Here is a 20,651-nt window from a genome sequence, read left to right on the forward strand (position 1 = left end):
GGGCTCCCCCCCACCAAGTTTCATGCCCTCACCCCTGCTCCTGGAAAGCAGACTAGGGGAGGGGGGAAGGCACGTTCTCATCCCTGGGACGTGCTCCATTTCCCTGGAAGATGCCATCACCTGGGCTCTCCCAGCTGTCGCTTCAGCTGTGGGGGTCCTCACAGCTTATTACAACCGAAGGGCATGGCACTGCCATATGAGGCATTACAGCCCTTAATAGCAGAAAAGAAGCCACTGTGTTAGAGGAAAAATACTCTCGGGGTCTGCAGAGTTACTGATGTACAATATACATGGCAATGGCTCCAGCTAAAAAGTCCTTACTTTCAAAAAATGCTTAAAACTGTAAGATGAGGTTTTGTCATATCCATCTCCATGTTCCTCTCGCTTCTTACAGAAGACCAAGGCTTTCTCGTACAGGAACAGATGCCTCTGCATTGGCTTGAACCTGGCAAGATCCTTCATTTTTGTCGGACCTTTCCGGTGTCCTGTCCAAACACTGAAAGATCCTTGCATCAATACTTTCCCCAGTTCGCTCAGGTCACCCTGTGAGAGTATGACGAATAAAAAAAGAAAGAAAAAGACATCACTTAAAATGTAAGAGGACTGTCCAAACAATGACGGGCGATGGGGCCAGCCCTGTTCCAAGGCACGTCACTCTAAGAATAGGTCTTCCTGGAAGGATCAGATGATCTTTTGGGAGTGACGGCATGGTGCCAGGAGGGAAGCAGAGGTCTCGGACAGAGCGCTGCGGCTAGCTTACGTGAAGGGATACAAGTCAGTAACTGGAAGAACTAGGAAGATAGGAAAACTCTCCAACTCCTACGGAAGTCCAGGTCAAGGGCTCTGGCTGCTTCACTGGGAGCGGGCAGATGAGATTAGAGCCTGAACTGAGGTCTCAGAGGATGGATTTCTTGGGGAGGCCAGGACTGGAACCAGTAGCTTAGAAAGCCACCCCCTCTCCCTTCCCTGAAACCCTAGGAAAGAAAACTGCTTCAAAGGGCAAGGATCAAAATCAGCCTCAGAGCATATTTAGTTACGTGTTGAACGAGAAATGCTGTGAAGGCACCCCAGGTGAATTACAAGGTGAGAGAATAAAGCTGCATGCTGGAAAAATACTCTGGAGAACCACAAGGTGGCAAGTGTGGGCACTACGTGACTTTGGGTATGTCCTTTGGATGCGGATATTTTCCAAAATCCTGAAATCAGATGGAAGACTGCCACCTGTAAGAGCTTCCTGATCCCAAAGCTACACTTTGTAGCTGTTCTAGTATAGTTTTTAGTTCGTACATTCTGGGATGCTATCCATTCCCGGCCCGGGGCATCATCCGGACTTGTGCAAGGTCTCTCATTACCCAAATCTACTCACATCATATCCTGTTATTGAAATCTGATGCATAGAGTCATTGACTGACTTTAGCAAATCCAACATTGCAACCAGAGCTTCTTGAAGTTCCTGAACTCCATCACAGCTCGTGCTGTACTTTAGCAACTCCTGAAAATAGAAATGGAAGAGCACATGTTTGCACTTGAACAAAACAGACTTTTCCATCTCACCCAGAGTTTCCAATGCCCCAGAGCAAGCTACGCTGCCTGACTTTCTTTTTTCATATGTCACTGGAAAAAAGACCCACTCTAAACTATGGTCAGTATGAGGTGTGGAACAGACCACTGAAGCATGGCCCATTTTTTCTGAGTTTCCTTAAAGATGGTGTCAGGTTATAAAGCAGCATCACGCTCATCTGAGTTCTTTGTGTTGTGTTTTCCGGCTTGGTAAGAAATGGGAAATAAGGGTCAGGTTTTCCATCATCTGCAAATATGTCATATGTGCCTTCAAATGAGATTGCAGCCAATGATGGTCTTCAGACTGGCAGACACAAGGAACAGATTTTATAAAATCCAGAGCCTTCAAGTCAATAAACAGAAATCAGAGTTGGAAACTATACCACTGATATAAAATTACTTTCATTTCAGACCTCCTCTGCCCACTTACAGCTTCTTGTGTACCCATCCCTCATTCAAGAAGCTGCAAGATGGGGTTCAGAAGCCACCACCCCACTGTTGTTCACACTCTATAAAGTGGGAATAACAGCACTGCCCTGCCTCACAAGGGGGACGCAAGAATAAATGCATTAAAGATGACAGGCACTGTAACAACCCAAGGAGAACAAGAGATGCATCAATACAATATATTTCACTCATCATACACTTATGATCATCTCTGCTTGTTTTCTTAGAAGTGGTTCTGTCATTTTGCATCTTTAAACATATCCAGTCTTTCTCCCCTTAAAAACAGCTTGTTAAAAGCACTTGTTCCTTTTCTAGTTATGCAAATTCTCATCCTCACTGAAAGTCACTATGGAAGGCCAAGATAAGCAATATGCAATCTAAGGCTTGGTGCTGATTTACAGGTAACCTTTAATCGAAAAATAAAAGAAAACAGAAAACAAATCTATCTCCCGATGTCCTTTCAAAGCAGAATATGGAATACCTTCAGAAGTAACTGGTATTTTGTCAGGCGCTGCACTGGTTTAAGCAAATAGGAATCCAGCCCGAGTTTGTGCTCTAATTTTCTTTGGCATTCCTGGAACAAAGAATTCAGATTAAATATTTTCTGCACCAACTATAAGTAGTTATTCCAACAGCATGACTAATATGGTTTGATGACTTTGAAGATTTCACATAAAAATGTCATACGGTGCCTATAGCTAAAATTTTATAAAAACACATAAAATAATACAATGAATAGATCTGCCTTAAACTCCTTGGGCACAAGGAACTCCAACTTCTATTTCTGTGAGGCTTCCACACGATAGTAAACAGAACACGCCACAAAGTCACCGGGGGGCTGAGGAAGGCGTTTAGGACAAGTGAGTGCCGCAGGACGATGCCTGCCTTGGCAGGAACAAACAGCTCACCTGGAAGAAGGTGCTTTCGGAGCACTGCCTCCACAGGGACTCCGACCGGGGCTTGTTCTGGCAGTATTTCTCATACATCTGGAAATCCTCCCGCTGTAAGGGAAGCCGAAAAGCAAGTCATGCACCCGCACGCAAACCTGCTGGGAAGCCAAATTAAGGTGAGCACCCAAACTGTAAATTTGCTTTTCTCCCTCCTGCTAACCGTAATATCTCAAAGTCACGGAGTTTGGGTAAAAGAACCACTGCTGGGAATCACAGCAGAGCACAGCACAGTCACAACTGCTGCTCTTCCCCATCTGCTGCTGGCCACGCACCCACGCTCCCTGCCTTGCTCTTGGTATCGCGTATCAGAAGCATCTTACTCAACTGACATAACCGGGATGCTGCAGAATGTGACAAATGAGGAGAAACGTTGGCCTTCAAGTCTGCTTTATATGTGAAAATGAGTTACCAACCCTGTCTAGGAAACAAAATCCCACTCTCTCGGGTGCTCCCAGGCAGCTTTCCAGGCTGTGCAGGAAAATTCTAAAAGAGATGGGGGAAGAGACAACATGCAGCGGTGAGCAAGGTACGGCTTGGGTATTTAATCGTTACAGGAAATCAGCCTGATAAAAAGGGGCAATAGAGCCAGCATCGTACTTGTTGTGGAAGTCGTATATCTCGGGCATGTTTCCGAAGAGGATGTCCTTCCTGCTCCTCAGCACGGGAGGCATGAGGATGAGCATGGCGGGGTTATCCATCTCAGCTCTGTAGCCCTGCGGGATGCAAAAGGGGCCCATCACTCAGCTGGTAAGGACTTGGCTTGGCATGTCCTCAAAGGCAGACGAAAAGGGGATGTGAACAGACTTTCAATACAACCTGCTTTGTTTCAAAGTGCAACATCCCTTTGATTTCCTTATTTTTGTCTCTAAATCCCTGTCTTTCAGTGCCTGGGCGCGTGGGGCTGTGGTCCAGCAGGGGATGGCTTGGGATGGCTCCCATGGGGCTGGCCAGCGCTGCAGAGATGCTCTCTACTCCCGAAAGGCAAATCACAGCCACTTTCTCCTTGCTGTGGCCTGACTGCGGGAGAGGTCCCGGTGGAAAACTTGTCTGGGTTAAGCACATTAGCTGCTATGAGCATGGGACACGGGGAGTGACAACACGTTTGTAGAGGGTATGCAGTTACACGCAACCTCACGAGAACCAGTGCACGAGGTGACCTGCTGCAAAGCAGAGACGGCTTGAGATCAAACACCAGAATTAATGGGCTTTCTTCTCTTGTACAAGACCCACTGAGCGCCAGCATCTCACTCTCCTCAATGCCTCAGGATTTCTGTCCTCTGTGCCTCCGCTTGCCTCTTGAAATCACAGCCTCCCAAACCAGGGAGGAGCTGGAGGGACATCACTGCACTACAGATTGTTGGGTGGAACTAGGAAGTAATGCAAAGGTCCCCTCAGTAACAGCATATCACTGCACCAACGCAAAAACATCCACCAGATGTAGTAAGCGTCCTAACTGTAGGGTAGGGAGAAGGCACCAACAGCGCTCACGACCATCACTGCAAAGAAGGCATCAAGAAGGCCATTAGCCACAGCTCAACCGGAGCTGGCCACGCTAGTCACCCAGCCTTGCATAGAACTGAGGTCCTTTTAACAAGAATAGCAGAAATGTTTGCAAAAATGTATTCACTACGTACAGCATGTCTTCTTTGGCTTTCCAAATTAAGCTCTGACACTCGCTCTGGTTGGAATCAGTATTCCTTATACTAAGCAGGCATTTTGTAGCTGATTAAGGATGCTGTAGAAGATAAGTATCTGGAAAATTAGTCATTTACATTTAACCACTGCAAGCAGGCTTCCCTCTTTAAGGGAAATACTGTTTTCAGAAAACTTAAGTCCATCTGTCCTTTTTTCTCCATCTAGACTTGATATGCACAGTAACAATATAACAATATATATCTGCCAACTGCTTTATCATATAGATTGTGGTTTAGCAAAAAAACAATCAGGGCAATTACATGTAACTACCTGCAGTCCAACAGATTTATATCCTGCTTGCTCCTGGGTGAGAGAAATCTAAGGGGAGAGAGTTATTTAACAGCCAACTGGTTTTGGCCATCAGCAAGAGTTATTTTGGAATAAAGCAGAAGTGTCTAAAATGGAAGTAAGAGAAATTATAATCTGGTTTCTAAAGAAATGTGCTTTATACGTTGCCGAACCTCACTATGTTGAGACAGAATCCTCCGAAGGATAAAACACAAGCTTCTCTCTTTTGTCTCCAAAAGGTAAAAGAAATTAGGGAACAGTTAAAAATACCAGCTTTTTGTACCTTTTTCCAGGCCCTGACATTAATTGCCAGTGCTTTTGTGTACAAACAGAAGGCTTCTCCCTCATTCTAGAGGAAAAGCTCATCCTGGCACCAACTGTTCCTGCAGATGCCTCCGACAAAGAAAAGCCAGGGAGAAAACTTGAACTTTTATGACTAGCTTGGGATCTGACAGTCTGGTAGAAACCTGCCCCATTACATTTTTACTTAGTTTGACAAAGTGGCAGGTGCCCTTTTGTACAAGTCACCAGGGAACAATAATGAGCAACCTGAAGAAGTCACTCACCGTCAAAACAGTGAAGAGTTCCTCTACGTACACTCTCTCAGTTTCTATAAGCTCATTTATGACATGGCTAAAATAAAGGGAAAGAAAGAAAGATGTTATTTTTATGTCTGTAAAAAAACCAAAGGTAATCAGTGCAGTTCAAGCAGCCCAAAACACACTGCAATCTCATGAACAACCAACACAGGGATGATAAAAAAGGTAAAAGCCCAGGAGATGACACCCAGGTCAGGTTGGAGGAACACATGGATGGGGCAAGGACTGGCCAGAAATAAACACCATTGTGAGTGATGTAAACAGGGTGAAAGCTTACCCTTTTAGTATATCTAAGTTGTCATCACTGTCTGAAATAAAAGACTGCAAGGAATTCCGTTTTTCTTGATAGTCGTGCATTACTTCGATCTGGAAGAGAAAAGGGATGCGCTAAGAAGAGCTGCAGAGGCAGGACGAGCCCAGCCCCTGGTGTCGGCACAGGACCTCTTTGGGGAAGGACGAAATACGCCTCCTTTTAAGAAATCCTGCGTGACATAAAACTTTCAAAGGGCATAGTGTGTAACGGGTAGCCAAATATTCCCAGAAATTACTCTGCTACATAAAATCTGAAAATACTGGTAACGTAATTCATTAGCGCAGAGACCAGTTTCCACAAGGGAAATATCTGCAGATGTGGAGTTTTCCTAATAGACATCATTGTCACGCAAAGAACAAGTTCAGGGAATAACACACAGGAAATCGATATCTGCGTCTTGGAAAAACAATCCGAGATAGATCTCAGGCGCTGGCCTAATCCAACTAAACCACAGGGATATGAAAGGGGTTTTTTTGTTTATTTGTTTTTTAAAGAAAGAAAAAAAAGAGCATCTTCTAATCCAGAATCTAAGTGCAATCAATTTTTAGAAGGGTTTCTGTTTTTCAGTGTATAAAACTCATTCAGATTTCATGAATATTTTTTACCTTGCGAGAACTTGGAGTTTTTCTTGATGTTTTCTTCCCAGGGAGAGAGAGATCAAATGAAAACTTCAAACTGGAATTAAAATCCACGCCTTGGGTAGAAAAAAAAAAATTACGTAATGTACATCTATAGTGAAGGAGACAGTTCAGACAGAATAATACATCACAAAGAAATAATAATAATAAATCACAAAGTAAAATAGGATACATTTTAAGAATGAATAATTCGTTAGCTAATACTATGAGCAAACTTACAAAATAAAGGGTAACTATCTCAAACAACAATACTAATACCAAATAACACAAGTCACACGGGTGGTCATAAAGGCCATGAAATAAAAAGTAATCAGAAATTAAAAAAAAGTCCATTAAGTGAATACTGTAATCAAAACTTAACAAAGTCTGTGAAGCCTGTGCAAACGATAGAAAACAATAAAATCAAATAAACTACCAAAAGGAACATCACCTACTGGGATACTGCTTTAAAGTCCTTTTACGAACGTAGGGCAAGATGCTCAGCTGGTATAAACTGTTTCTCCACCTTGGAAGAATTTATTGATATTGTCACTAAATAATGACAAGCTTTAATACTCTGGCTTACGGAGGTAAATTGGAACCTTAAAAACACAACATCCATCTCCCCAACGAGTTAAACGGCATTTTTCAAACACTTGCTACTCCTGAATTGTCAATACGACAATTCTTCACCGAAAGGGTCTTCTCCCCCAAGAATGGCAATAATGAACTCCTCCAGCTCTGCGCGGGCTCCGGCGCAAAGGGACAACCCGGCGGAGGACGGAGGAGCGGGCAGCCGGGACCGGCCGGGGACCAGCGATGGCCCACTGCGGCGGTGGGAAGGCATGGTGCCGGCTCCAGCCGCAGCGGCAGCTCCACGTGCCAGGCTGCAGCCCCACTGCTTGCACCAAATTCCGAGATGGACCAAAAATAAACTTTTTGATGTGCAACATTCACCTTATTTACCAACAGAAAAAATGAGGCCAGCAAAGTAAAATCTAGGTCGAAGGTTTGGACAGGGCTGACACCGAAAAGCCACCTTTTGCCAAGAAGATGGTGTCGGGAGAGAAATGGATGCGGAGGAACGCAAACCCAGACGGAGAGCAGGTGCCCCGTGCACGGGTGGGGCTGCTCGGGGGTCAAGCTACCACAGCAAGGAGGCCCGGGAGCTCCCCGTGAAAACACGCCGACCGCGGAAGGAGAGCGAGCCGGACGCCGGGGAGCGGAGCAGAGGCGCGCGCGGGCTGTGACCCGGCACAGACCCAAAAGGAACGCGGACCTGCCGGCGGTCCTACCGCGAGACTCCCACCGGGAGCGAGGGAACAGGGAGAGGCCGTTCGGAGACGGTCGCCAGGAGCGGCTCCACTCCGGCACCCCGGCTCCGCCGCAGCCGGCCGTACCGCTTCCACACACCTTGCTGCGCTTTCTGGCTCGCGACAGGATAGGTTTAACTCTTTTCTCCCCCCCCAAAAAAAGTGGTTTCAAAATTAGAACCACATTTATCAGACAGGCTTCAAATCCAGGGCGGAGATGAAAGAGGAAGCGACTGTCCTCGGACAGAAAGAGAGGGGGGCAAAAGCAAAAGAAGGGAAGGAAAGGAGGGCAAAAGCAACGTGCTCAGAGGTGGTTTGGTTCCACTCCACCGCAAAACCCGTCCGCCTCAAAGCGCTCCTGGCGCGCGTCTGACGCTGCGCGCCACGCCAGCAGGCCTGCAGCGTTCTGAGGTTTTGTGTCAGCGGCCTTATTAAAAAGCGCTCTCGGCATGATCCATCCAAAGAGGAGCCCTTTGTCTTCGCCCTCGTGCCGGCTCTGCTCATCACAACGCGCTCGATCATCTCCTTCAGGGCGAGGATTCATGGAGGATACCTGCGCTTCGCGGGAGACCGAGGGCCTCTGCTAGACAAAGGTGCACCCTTCAAGGCACGAAGTAAGTCCAACCGACTGACGGTGGTCTCCCAACGTCCCGCGGAGGCGGCCACCCATTTGCCCCTACCCTTTAAGTCAGTGATTCCCCCTTAACTTTCCCGTTTCTAGAAAGCTGGAAAAGTTACACCGGGTAAAATGGGCAACTCTCTAGTTTAAAGACTCAGAGCCTTTTTCCTGGTTGAGGACGGGGCTCAGAGGGCAGTGTGGTCCAGTGAAGGTGGCATCGGCCTGGGGAAAAGGAAATTTAGGCTTTATTTGCTGCACTGGCCGGCATCTTGAGCAGCTTAGATGGCCTCGCTGCATCTAGCTTCATTCCCATCCCTCCACCAGCTCGGCTTTTTACAGCGCTAACCTGAACTGGAGACGCTTTTACTGTTTGTATGGCACCTGCGACAATTCACCATAACCAATGTTCATTAATTCATCGTAAAACTTTTGTGTTAAAACACACATGTTTAACCGCTTTATGCGGTCAGATCACTAAATTTAATATTCTCACATAACTTAGCATGTCCCTGGTTTAAAATACGTGGATGTCGCTTTGGGTTACTTTTTAATTCTGATACGTACAGGGCTGCCAAGGATGAAAGTTCTAATGTGATCATTTAAAGCTAATATTGTGCCACATCCCATTACCAAAATCAAGGCAGAACATTCAGTGACCTCAGTTCAACCCAAATTTGTACCTTTATGGGCATTACTTATTCCACAGTTGGGATTTAAGGAAGACATTCTGAAGGAATCAAAGGGAGTTAAGCAGCCAGCTTCTCATTTCTGTTCCTGAGATCTGAGCTCCTCATTTCTTCAAGCTCCTTTGCAAACATCAGTCTAACTTTATGTCAGTTCCAGCTCAAGACCGTTACGGAGACTGTCGCAGAGGACTGGTATGCTAATAAATTTATAAACCTGGCTCTTTTTCCCTGTAGTACTAATTCATCAGTTTTTAGCCCAATAAGGTGCTAGTAAAGCAGAACTGGAATTATACACTGTTTACAGATGTCTTTTTTCACCAAGTAGGAAGTGAAAATAAATACCAAGCAACCAGCCCCACTCTTCACACAGGTATGGGAAGCTAGACACAAAGAATGGAAAGATAGTAAATCATCTCATATACACTTAGCATTATACAACAACTCTGTATCAGCCAGCAAGGTCTAGCTGGTTTCTCAAAACCGCACTTAGCCTTGCTCTTCCTGTCTCAAAGCAGTATTATCATTTGAAAATACCACAAACTTAAAATATTTTACCATGTTTAGGAGAGAATAATGGTGATTTTGATCTCGGTGGATTTTCTGGCCGAGGGGCTACTAACTGGACGGGCCGCACATGTTTATCCAACAGCTTCTTGAAGCAAGACTGACGATTCTCAAACATGCTTCGAACGTTTTCAAGCTTGACCTGCACTGACTGTATCTGGCACTGTGGAGGGTGAAAGAGACTCCCGTGATCAAATAACTACCATTATTTTGCACTTTGACCCAGAATAGAGGACTATAAAGCTGACAACACCACAACACGGTCCGATCCTGCTTTTTACTTATGTAATGAGGAGCTGGAGGGGTTGCTTACCTTCAGTTCAGATGTTAAGACCGACTCAAAATCGCAGTGTAGGGCTTGGGGATCATAGTTTAAGTAGGCTGAAGAGTTTTCAAGAAATCTTTCTATGTCCTGGAGAGCTTTCTGAGCGCCTTCTTTAGACTGGCACTTATCCATCTGCTGGTTGGCGAGCAGGTAGGCACCTTCGTCACAGCACTGCAGAGCCTGGTAACAGCACGGGGCAAACACAGGGAGCGAGACCGTCAGCGGCACCCCTACTGAATCAAAGTTCCCATGAGGAATATCATTTACTGGATCTGTATTTTCAGCACACAGCTAACTAGTACTCCTACAGACCTCAGCAGCTATTGCACTTTGGAAAGCAGAATTGCCGCATTTTCTCTGCAGTCTTCAACACACCCAGCCCAGTTCCGCTCCCACTCGTACCGGGATAAAACCAGTGGTATATCTGACACAGAAGTACTGTTTGGTGCATAGCTGAACCAAATGATAAGCAGATCTTTCTTTATCCAACTCAGAAGGCTGACGGGGGCACTACAGAGACGACAGGTGGGTTTCTTGAGCTAAATGACTGGCTCAGTGCAGACCTGAGCTGCGAGGAATGATCAAAGTAATTGCAGCCATGTTTTTTAAAAAATAAGAATTTAAAATTGGAGTTTAAAGCTCTACATTTAACATGCACAGGTAATACGTGAACGCCAGGCTGGGGTTCGGCTGGCACTGACACGCCATGGTGTGCACAGGCGTGAGGAGATGCTGCAGCCAAGAGCGAGGGACGACTTCCAGTGTTGTGAGCGGGAAGGAAAGCCGTGGAGAGCAGGACTACGGTGTGCTCCAGCAGAGCCCACGGGTTAGACCACCAACACCAACCAGGACTGCAAGGAGCCCAGGAGAGGGCACTGCCCTGCAGCTGAGAGGCTGCCAAGCAATCGTCCATCCACGCAGGTTAACGCATTATTGGAGTGGAGCACACAGATTAAAAAAAAACAAGTGCCCTAGTCCCCTGAAACAGTGAAATGGAACAGGGTCAAAATTCACTGCTTCTCTTAATGGCCTCAAGCATATTACAGACATGTGCCTTCTGGCCTAATTAGCGTGAATTTCCCTAAATTAATTTTTGATGCTGATTAAGATATCAAAGAGCATTGGAGCCACATGACTCCACTTCCATGCTAGCACACAGCAGCTGCGCCTATCTACCAATCTGTCACCTTATTTTACAGTCAGCTATGTTCATTCTTAATAAATCGCGAAGGAAAAAGGGTTGGAGTTTATCTGAAAGCATTACCTCTCTTGCACTGGGTATGAAAACCTCGAAAGTCAATTAATAGATGGAAGCAGCATGCAAGCATGGCCAACAGCAGCAGCGGAACTTTGGTGTTCTGAATCGCCCTCTGGAGATGCCCACCTCTTTCTGCTGACTATTCACAGCACCAGCAGATAGCTGTGTGCTCACTTAACCAGCTAAGTGAGGGGTGAAGCACTCCTCCATCCTCCAGCAAACACCTTCCTACCATGAACTGCTGAAACAAAGCTGCAAATTTCAGATGCTTCCAGCTAAGAAGTGGAGAGGCTAACCCCATGGAGAAGCTACCACTTCTCAGGCCACTGTGTCTCTGAAGTCTACCTGCTGAAGGCGGGTATGAAGATCCAAGGTCTTCTGCAGTCGCATCTGCTTCCTTTTGATCTCATCAGACAAGACATCAGAATGGTGCCGCAGCTCATTGCATTGCTGGCAAATTAAGTTGAGAGCGTAGTGATGATTTGCTGCCAGCTGGTGTCCGTGTAGTATCACCACCTGAGCCTTCCCTATCAGATCCTTCAGCGAAAGGAAGAGAAGGGATTGCACACTGACTGAAATAATGCCAAAATATCTACACATAACAACATGCAGTGCCTCATCTTACCAGATTTCAGGTACACATGGAGATGACTGCCATTAGAAGTAGCCAGAATGGATGGCTTACACAGGATAAAATGGCACCCATCATCTGGGAAAAAAAACTTTTGCTATCCAAAAAGAGGATGAAGAAGAACACAGTATTTCACCAAACTAGCAATGCTGTGAATGGCTGCTGGCAATGTATTGCTGCCGCCTCCAGGAACTGCACTCTAAAAAAATGCAGCTAATGTCCAGTGTAGGCACACTATGCTCATAAGCACGAAAGGGAATTTGAGCAGTTAAAAGTTTACGGTGAAAACACATCAGGCCTTTTGCAGCAAACCTTGATGCAAAGACATGCTATCTTGCCTGCACATCTTGGTCAGTGTAATGGGTAGGTCTTCTCCAGGGCTGGCTTTCCGCTGGGACTGCTTCCCTGTTGCACCCTGTCTGCCTGGCCCATTCCTCCCTCTCTCCACAAACATTTCTTCCAACTGGCCAAAAATCCTTAGACCTTTCTCCTAGGACTCTTATTTTCAAAGAAGCCTCTGGGGGTTGTGTCCAGATCCTTCAGAATTCCTCCACTGACCCTGGCCCACTTGCCAAGCACATCCGTTTACTGAAGTCACAACCTCAGTTAAGCTCCCGTGAATCATCTGTCTTCACTCTTCTTTCCCCTACATCTCTTAGTCTTCATCCATATGTTATGTTCAAATCACAGACACGTCAAGATAGTGACTTTTTTGCCTCTCCATGTGCCTGATAACAAGTCTCTGCCTATTAGCACTGCTAAAGCACTCAACATATAAATAATTCTTCTTCCAGCTCATTAACTCCCACGCCCCCACTCTGTTCAGACATTTATCTGTTCTGGATTTTCATGGTGGCTCAGCAATTTATTTTAACCATGATAATTAAATACCCTGTTCCTGGCTTTCAGAGCGATCACAGCCTTGCTGTGAGAGCAAAGACATGAAATCAATCCTTTTGTGCAGTCACTTACCAACGAATTACACCAGAACCAGGTAATTTCAGAAAACATCTCCTACCACAAATCCAGAAGGTGCCTCTTGTGTTTCATTAGTGCCTCTTTCTGTGAAAGATTATCTCACCTGAGCCATACCATCAAAATGACCCAAGTCCTTGAGCCTCTGCTTTACTTGGGGGATGCTGTCGCCAGTGTTGGGCAGCTCCGCTTGCTGACCCATTAAAAATTCAATGGCATTCTTGACCTAGACACAAAGAAGAAGACTGCTGCAAAAGGATACAAAGCACAGGCAGAAAATCATTCTCAGATCAAAATTAATCACACTTTAACTAAGATTACTAAATCCAATAATAAAACTAGTGTCCAAGAACTAATTTCTAAATTCAAAGATGCTTCTATCGGCAAAATCTATGCGACTGCAGGGCAGTGATACCTAAATTAGCTCTGAATGAGGAAGTACAGTGGTCTCCCCAAGCTACTTATCCCTGCCAGAGTCAAGGAACAGCAGCATAAATTAAACACTCTCAAAATAAAAACGTCTCTCCTCTCCCCTTCTTTTCATTTCCAACTCTTCCTTCTACATCTGATCATACCTCTTGAAAACTTTGCTCAAACTTCCACAGTTGTAAATATTGCTCCATTTTTAACTGATGTTTTTCCCAGAAGCCATCAAAAGCAGTCTCCATCTCATGCAGCTGACCAAGCAACCTTGAGCACAAAAAAAGGACAGGATTGGAACAACTTGCAAATAAAGGACAAGCAGAGATGGACGAGCCCTAGAGATCACCTGTTCAGGTCTTCTGGCCCCAAGCTCTCAGGAGAAGTCAACAGACATGTATATATGACTTGTGAAGATCTCAGAAAGAATTTTAATGAAATCATCACCGCACATGACAGCACCTGTGTGAAGCAGTGGTCGCTATCTCCATTTATCGGAATAATACCTGGGAGCCTGTCATGGCAGAACCCTGCATCTGCTCCACAGCCTCATTGTATCAGTGGTGGAAAAGATCAAAGCAGGTCAAAGTCGTTTGACAGAAGTCACCCAAGTTGATGGGTCTAGAGCAAAACTCTGGTATCTTTGTCTTCACCTGTTTGATAAGTGACCTAAACAACACATCTACACTTAAATAACTTGAGTGTTTCCACTCAAAAAATCAGGCAAATTAGGAACATAGCGCACTCACCGATTCACGGTCTCCCAGTCCCCAGGTCTCTCGCGGTGTTGGTCCTGATGGCATTCCCCAGAGTCAGGCTCTTCAAAACTGCTCAAAAGCAAGTTTCCCTCTTTTGTGACTGCTGTAATATCCTCCTGTATAATGCAAAACATTTCTGATTCAGTCTGCTTTTTGTGAGGTAAGGGTAAGTCATTCGGTGTTTCTCCTGCCTTAGCTTCCCTGTATGAAAGGAAGCACTAATATCCATCAGACCAAAGGACTCCCAGCAGATATTTTAGCCACCCTAATGTGGGGTTAGCCCCTGGAGCTGGGGGGAGGCTGAACCATGGACTGGTCGCCAGGCTGGGTGGAAACAAGCATGCATGAAAACCTCGGGCCACAAAATGATTCAAGAGGCAGGAGGACAGCACTATCACTGGTCCCTCCTGGTGAGCAGGGGGGCTTGTATTAGATACCTGTCTACAAGTTCACGTAGTTCATGTTCAAGTACTTCTGCAGCTTGGAGGCTGTGCTTCTCCATCAAGGTCATCACAAGAGGTTGTAAGAAGAGCACCCCATAGTGGGACAAAGCTGGGACTGACACCATGTGGCACCCTTACTAGAACCTCTGCATATAGAAGCAAGTCAGCACTTTCAATGTAACCTCCACTTAGGGAAAACTCAAACCCTTGGTGTGTTCATTAGCATCAGCTGAGGTGCTTTGTGCTGTGTTGGCCTCAGCCCCAAAGCAAACAGGTGCATTTAGTCAATTATTTGCAGAAAAAAGAGACAAAACACGGAGTTGAGAAGGAAGGAGAAAACAGATGTGGCTGATGAACTGAGTTGCAAGAAGCCCTGAAGGAAAGACCTGTGCACAGCTCCATTGGAGAGCCAACTCCTGGAGGACTAAGAGCCCATCCTAAGAGATGGCCAAATTTCTATTACGAGAGAAACAATGGCAGAACCACTTTAGGGAGAAGATTCAGAAAGCACAGACTTGCTTAAATGTCTGCCTGCCCCAGAGAGCTCACAGAAATCTAAATGTAACAGCATCTCCAGGGCAGCAGCTCAGGAGCACGAGGACACGGCTGCAGGAGCTTCTCCGCTCCCACGCACACAGTGTCCGCTGCCCGTTTGCATCCCTATCACTAAAACACCACGGAAGACGACTGCGAGGCAAAAACCCCGTCTCCTTTTGATGCTACCACATACAAGAGACTCAAAAGGGAAGAGGAATTATGCAGCATGCTTTAGACCACAGGTGGCTGCTGTTTCATCGTCTTACATCTCACCCTCCAGAGCCCTGCGTTCTTCTCTTGATTCAAAGCCCGACTGTCAAACAGGTGTTAACCTGATTTTTGCCCATTCAGTATATCAAAGGGGTTAAGTTCTTAGTTACTCTGTTTAATTAATTTCTGTCATTTTTTCGTTGTTTGCAACCAGCTTCTGTTCCGTATCACAGCTACATAAATTATTCTGTTCGACTCATTATTTGAATTCAGGAATCAGCTGTTCCAATCTTGGCGTTGTCATGAGAGAGACAAGGATCCCGTGTCTTGCTGTCACCACAATCTGTGCACCCTTTCTCATCTGCTTTCATCTTTCATGGTCTTAGAAGGAGCAAAAGAAAAAGCCAATGGACTTCATTTCAATCAAAAGCCGAGTGGTTTAGATATTTGAAATTAATAGACAAGGCATTAAAAGCAACAGATGCCTTGTACTGAGCACTGCTGTGCTTTATAGGCAAATTGAAACGTGACGTGTTTTATTCCTCCACAGAGGAAAATGTGTATTACTGCCTGCTTTATATACAGGACCACATCGCGTCACCGATATCTGCTCCCTGCGCTCTGGCTATAGTCCTAGGCATGAAGTTTAAGTCAGTCATACGGCAATATATATGTAGCCGCTGTTTCATACTATAGCTCTCTTCATTTTCAAAGCAGAAATAAAGGACTATTGGCAGCGTCTATAACGGTATCTTCTATACATACGTACATCCATTTATGCCGACACACAGCACGCTTTGGGTGGCATTTTGCCTATTTCTTACAGGCAGCCTTCTGGGAACTCAGTGTCAGGTGAATGACAAATGCTTATAAATGAAATATGACGCCCATCTACAAGAAAGGCCAGAAGGAGCATCCTGGGAACTACAGGCCTGTCAGCCTGACCTCCGTACCAGGGAAGATCATGGAGCGGTTTGTCTTGAGAGTGCTCACAGCATCTGCAGGACAACCAAGGGATCAGGCCCAGCCAGCATGGGTTCATGAAAGGCAGGTCCTGCTTGACCAACCTGATCTCCTTCTATGACCAGGTGACCCGCCTAGCGGATGAGGGAAAGGCTGTGGACGTTGTCTACCTGGACTTTAGAAAAGCCTTTGACAGCATCTCCCACAGCATTCTCCTAGAGAAACTGGCAGCTCGTGGCTTAGACAGGTTTACTCTTCACTGGGTGAGGAACTCGCTGGATGGCCGAGCCCAGAGAGTTGTGGTGAACTGCGTTAAATCCGGCTGGCGGCCGGTCACAAGCGGTGTTCCCCAGGGCTCGGTTCTGGGGCTGGTCTTGTTCAATATCTTTATTGATGATCTGGATGAGGGGATCGAGTGCTCCCTCAGTAAGTTTGCAGATGACACCAAGCTGGGGGGGAGTGTTGATCTGCTGGAGGGTAGGAGGGCTCTGCAGAGGGATCTGGACAGGCTGGATTGATGGGCTGAGGTTCAACAAGGCCAAGTGCAGGGTCCTGCACTTGGGTCACAATAACCCCATGCAATGCCACAGGCTTGGGGAGGAGTGGCTGGAGAGCAGCCCGGTGGAAAGGGACCTGGGGGTGCTGGTTACAGGCGGCTGAACATGAGCCGGCAGTGTGCCCAGGTGGCCAAGAAGGCCAACAGCGTCCTGGCCTGTATCAGACAGTGTGGCCAGCAGGAGCAGGGCAGGGATTGTGCCCCTGTACTCGGCACTGGTGAGGCCGCACCTCAAATCCTGTGTTCAGTTTTGGGCCCCTCACTACAAGAAGGACATTGAGGTGCTGGAGCGTGTCCAGAGAAGGGCAACGAAGCTGGTGAGGGGGCTGGAGCACAAGTCTTATGAGGAGCGGCTGAGGGAACGGGGGTTGTTTAGTCTGGAGAAGAGAAGGCTGACGGGAGACCTCATCGCTCTCTACAACTACCTGAAAGGAGGTTGTGGCGACGAGGGTGGTGGTCTCTTCTCCCAAATAACCAGTGATAGGACGAGAGGAAATGGCCTCAGGTTGCACCAGGGGAGGTTTAGATTGGATATTAGGAAAAATTTCTTCACCGAGAGGGTGGTCAAGCATTGGAACAGGCTGCCCAGGGAGGTGGTGGAGTCACCATCTCTGGAAGTGTTCAAAAAACGTGTGGATGTGGCGCTTCAGGACATGGTTTAGGGGACATAGTGACACTGGATTAATGGTTGGACTTGATGATCTTGAAAGTCCTTTCCAACCTAGTGATTCTGTGATTCCGTGATTCTGTGAAATAGATACACGTCTTTTATGTAAACGAACCCTGTCATAAAGCAAAGGGCCTCATCCTTCAGCCACGCAGCACGGCCATTAGCACGGGAGTGGTTTCAGAAGTGAGGGTCTGGGGACAGGCGTGCGCTGGCCCCAGAAAGATGCAGGAGCAGCAAAGAGAACAGCTTGATATAGCAGTAGCTGCTGGCAGTGAAGCTTCCACTAAATCCTATAATAACGGTAATCACGGGCAGAGGTAGGTGAAAAAAAACTCTTAAAATATTAAAGACACAAATGTAGCTTAAGATGAAACACAAAGGCTCACATGAAGACAGGGATCACATCGTGAATGCCCTGGGCCATGCGCTCACGCGAAATCCTCACCTTGGATGCCCTCCAGCACAGTTCACCAGGACCCCCAGGGAAGCCACATCAGGTGGAGGGACCTGGGGACAATCCATCCCTCCGGACCTGCTGACGATCTTTGCGTGCAGCTACCTCCAGCCGTGGGGGTGAAGCGGTGGGAACCCCACCGGGGGCACAGGGGGAACCCACAGATGACAAAGCTTCCTCCCACCCGCCCTCCTGCCAGCAAGATGGGCAAAGCCCACGGAGGGAGCGCGCTGCAGACGCCAACTTCTGCAGCCAGCAAGGAGGTGGCAGCTGAGACAGCTTGCTGGGTGCTGGCAGGGTAATTTACTTGAGCGGATGGCAAACGTAAGGGTAAAATACAGAAATAGTCACGCTGTGTTTTATTTTGCCTGTCAACACATGCACGTGCATGGGAGGGAAGGAGTGGGCACCAAACAAACAGGCAGTCAAACCCCAGAAATCCCATCTTGCTGGGCAAACGGGGCTGGAAACACACGGCAGAGTTGCTGGTGAGACATACCTTGAGCTGGTAGTACTTTTCCGTGCGCAGGGCCAGGATACGCTCGATTGAATACATGTCGTCCGGTAGTTCGGTCTCTGCCAGCTCCGTGCCAAAGGACTGTAACATCTGTGCGATTTCCTTCACGGTTAGTGCAAAACTCTCTATCGCCTGGTGGGAGATGATAATTAGAGTCAACTTGGGAGTCAAGGTACTCCCACAGCTCATTAAGAGTATGCGAAGAGCCAAGGCTGAGATGCACAGGGGAGCCCAACCGCTTGCTCTGAGAGGGGTGGGTGGGACGTCCCCCGCAGACAGAGCCGACGTGTGCGGCGGTGCCTTCGCTAGTGGCCACCAATGCGTGGCCAGGTGGCTTGTAGTCCAGTTTGAATCCACAACAGGGACTTTAATAAGGATAGTACTGAGCAGAGATACCTCATGCTTTATTTTCTGCTGCCTGTTTTTGTGCACTCTGGTATTTTTTTTCCTACCACATATTGGAGGTTTATAGCAGAAGCCACCATAGGCTCCATCCTGCAAATTCCTGTAATTCCTCTTCTGTTATTCTTCTCCTCCGGTTAACCCACACTGGGAACCAGTCCAGGCAGTAGGGCTTTGGAGATGTATTTGCCTTCTTGGTGATGGACGTTTCCAGCTCTGCAAGCCTGAATGGCAGGTTACAAGGCAGTCTGGCATCATGGCCACCTCATCCACAGCTTCCCAAGAGGACAAGGGAGGGCGCTAAGCAGCGTGCCGGAGACAAACTGGAGACAGCGGGATGGAAACGAGTGCTGCTGGTTCCTCCCCAGCACATCCCAGAAAGCCACTGGGAGCTCTGGATGCCAGACGGCTCCCACACCACAGGGCGAGGTGGGGCCCTCCCAGCCCCGCTCGTTGCTCTGATCTTTCCACCGGTTGCGGGAGGGGAGGAATGCGAAGCCGCTTGCAGCCCGGACCATGACCAGGTGATCTGATCGGCGAGGAACTGCCGGTGTGCTGCTCGACTGGCAGCGAATCACGCAAAACAGAGGACACAGCCTTGCTGAGGGTTGAAACCTTGTCCCCTGGAGGACACACAAACTGCTCCAGCTCTGCTCTTGGGAATGGGGTAATAAACTCAAATGTAACTGATTGCATTTATATTTTCTTTAAACAGCATGCATTTTCCATGGAAATTTCAAGAAATGTTTTATGAGCATATTACAAGGGCATTTTGAGAGAGGTTTTTCATATGGACACTTATCTACCATATGCTGCTATGGTCTAGAAGCTCTTCTTTTTCTTAAAACATACCTTTCTTAAACCCTAACATTTTTGTCATTCATTTTGTCATTTTTGTCTCCAAGTGTGAGAGCTATGCTATTATTGCTTTAACACATCATGCAAAAGAACACAACTAAGAACCAAAAATTGAAAAAATTCATTAACTTGGCAGTGCATCAGTGTAAACTGGCACAAGGTTAACAGCACAAGCAACAGTTTGGGTTATTCCAGCTACAATGTCTTGTGCTTTTGTCTTTATACTGAGCTGCTGGTGTGGATGATGTTGCAGGACAAGGGGCAATAGGATGTCTGGTACATTCTTCATTAGCACTTTGATTTGTTGGAAAGATAACCGGGAATCCAATCTGCCACTAATCTGGGAGAAAAAGTCCCAGTGAAAACTAAGAGCGTACAGGAAGCATAGAAACACACGGCAAGGCACAGCTCAGGGAATTAAATGCCTGGTTCCTGGCAATATTAAAGGAAAATACTTGCAAAGAAAAAAAATAAAAGGAAATTTGCTGAATTCTCTGCATTCAGTCAGTATGCAGAGAGCAGTCTCACTGCCCTGGTTCCCAAACACATTTGTGATACAATCACATGAAGGAACCATTATTGAAAAAAAAAAAAAGCAAAAAAAAAAAGCCTATTTTATATCTACCATTAAGGGAATGTTAATAAAGACTTAAGAAGACAGATCTTTCAGGAGCAGTTTCAAAAGGACCCTGAAGGAGTTAATCATCCAGTTCCCTTATAAACCCATCAAGTGCCTAAGGCCACTTGACTCCTTTGCAAATCCGATGGAGGAAACGTAGTTGGCCTCAGGGGTTACTTTCAGCTACCCATTGCTCATTGCCTTACAGAAAACCTTCCTCAATCAGTCCCAAACACCCAAGAGCCCAGTTCTGAGCCTCGGTACGTACAGTCCTGAAGATGACCCACTCGCTGTGGCAATACTCCAGGGTGCCTCCAAACTCCGGGGTTAATTGCTGTTCATCAATGTACGTCAGCAGGTCGCTAACTGAGCTCAGCATAACAACCTACAAACAAGGCAACACC

General features: G+C 46.8%; 1 protein-coding gene across 1 annotated transcript in view; it reads right to left on the reverse strand.

Annotated features, from left to right (window-relative positions):
• Window positions 1-20,651, reverse strand: part of MCF2 (MCF.2 cell line derived transforming sequence) — a gene marked incomplete at its 3' end in the record, with an annotated part of 60,109 nt that overhangs the window by 12,826 nt on the left and 26,632 nt on the right. The window contains exons 6-22 of the mRNA XM_082004053.1: window positions 20,516-20,632; window positions 18,351-18,500; window positions 14,010-14,134; window positions 13,416-13,530; window positions 12,947-13,066; window positions 11,580-11,771; window positions 9,965-10,156; window positions 9,643-9,814; window positions 6,458-6,546; window positions 5,817-5,905; window positions 5,507-5,573; window positions 3,555-3,670; window positions 3,371-3,440; window positions 2,916-3,008; window positions 2,489-2,581; window positions 1,367-1,492; window positions 322-543 (exon numbers count right to left, since the gene is read on the reverse strand). Coding sequence (XP_081860179.1) covers window positions 322-543; window positions 1,367-1,492; window positions 2,489-2,581; window positions 2,916-3,008; window positions 3,371-3,440; window positions 3,555-3,670; window positions 5,507-5,573; window positions 5,817-5,905; window positions 6,458-6,546; window positions 9,643-9,814; window positions 9,965-10,156; window positions 11,580-11,771; window positions 12,947-13,066; window positions 13,416-13,530; window positions 14,010-14,134; window positions 18,351-18,500; window positions 20,516-20,632 — 2,148 coding nt within the window. The remainder of the gene's footprint in view (window positions 1-321; window positions 544-1,366; window positions 1,493-2,488; window positions 2,582-2,915; window positions 3,009-3,370; window positions 3,441-3,554; window positions 3,671-5,506; window positions 5,574-5,816; window positions 5,906-6,457; window positions 6,547-9,642; window positions 9,815-9,964; window positions 10,157-11,579; window positions 11,772-12,946; window positions 13,067-13,415; window positions 13,531-14,009; window positions 14,135-18,350; window positions 18,501-20,515; window positions 20,633-20,651) is intronic.

Source organism: Phaethon aethereus (genome assembly GCF_964289735.1).
Source record: "Phaethon aethereus genome assembly, chromosome: 10".
Lineage (NCBI taxonomy): Eukaryota > Metazoa > Chordata > Aves > Phaethontiformes > Phaethontidae > Phaethon > Phaethon aethereus.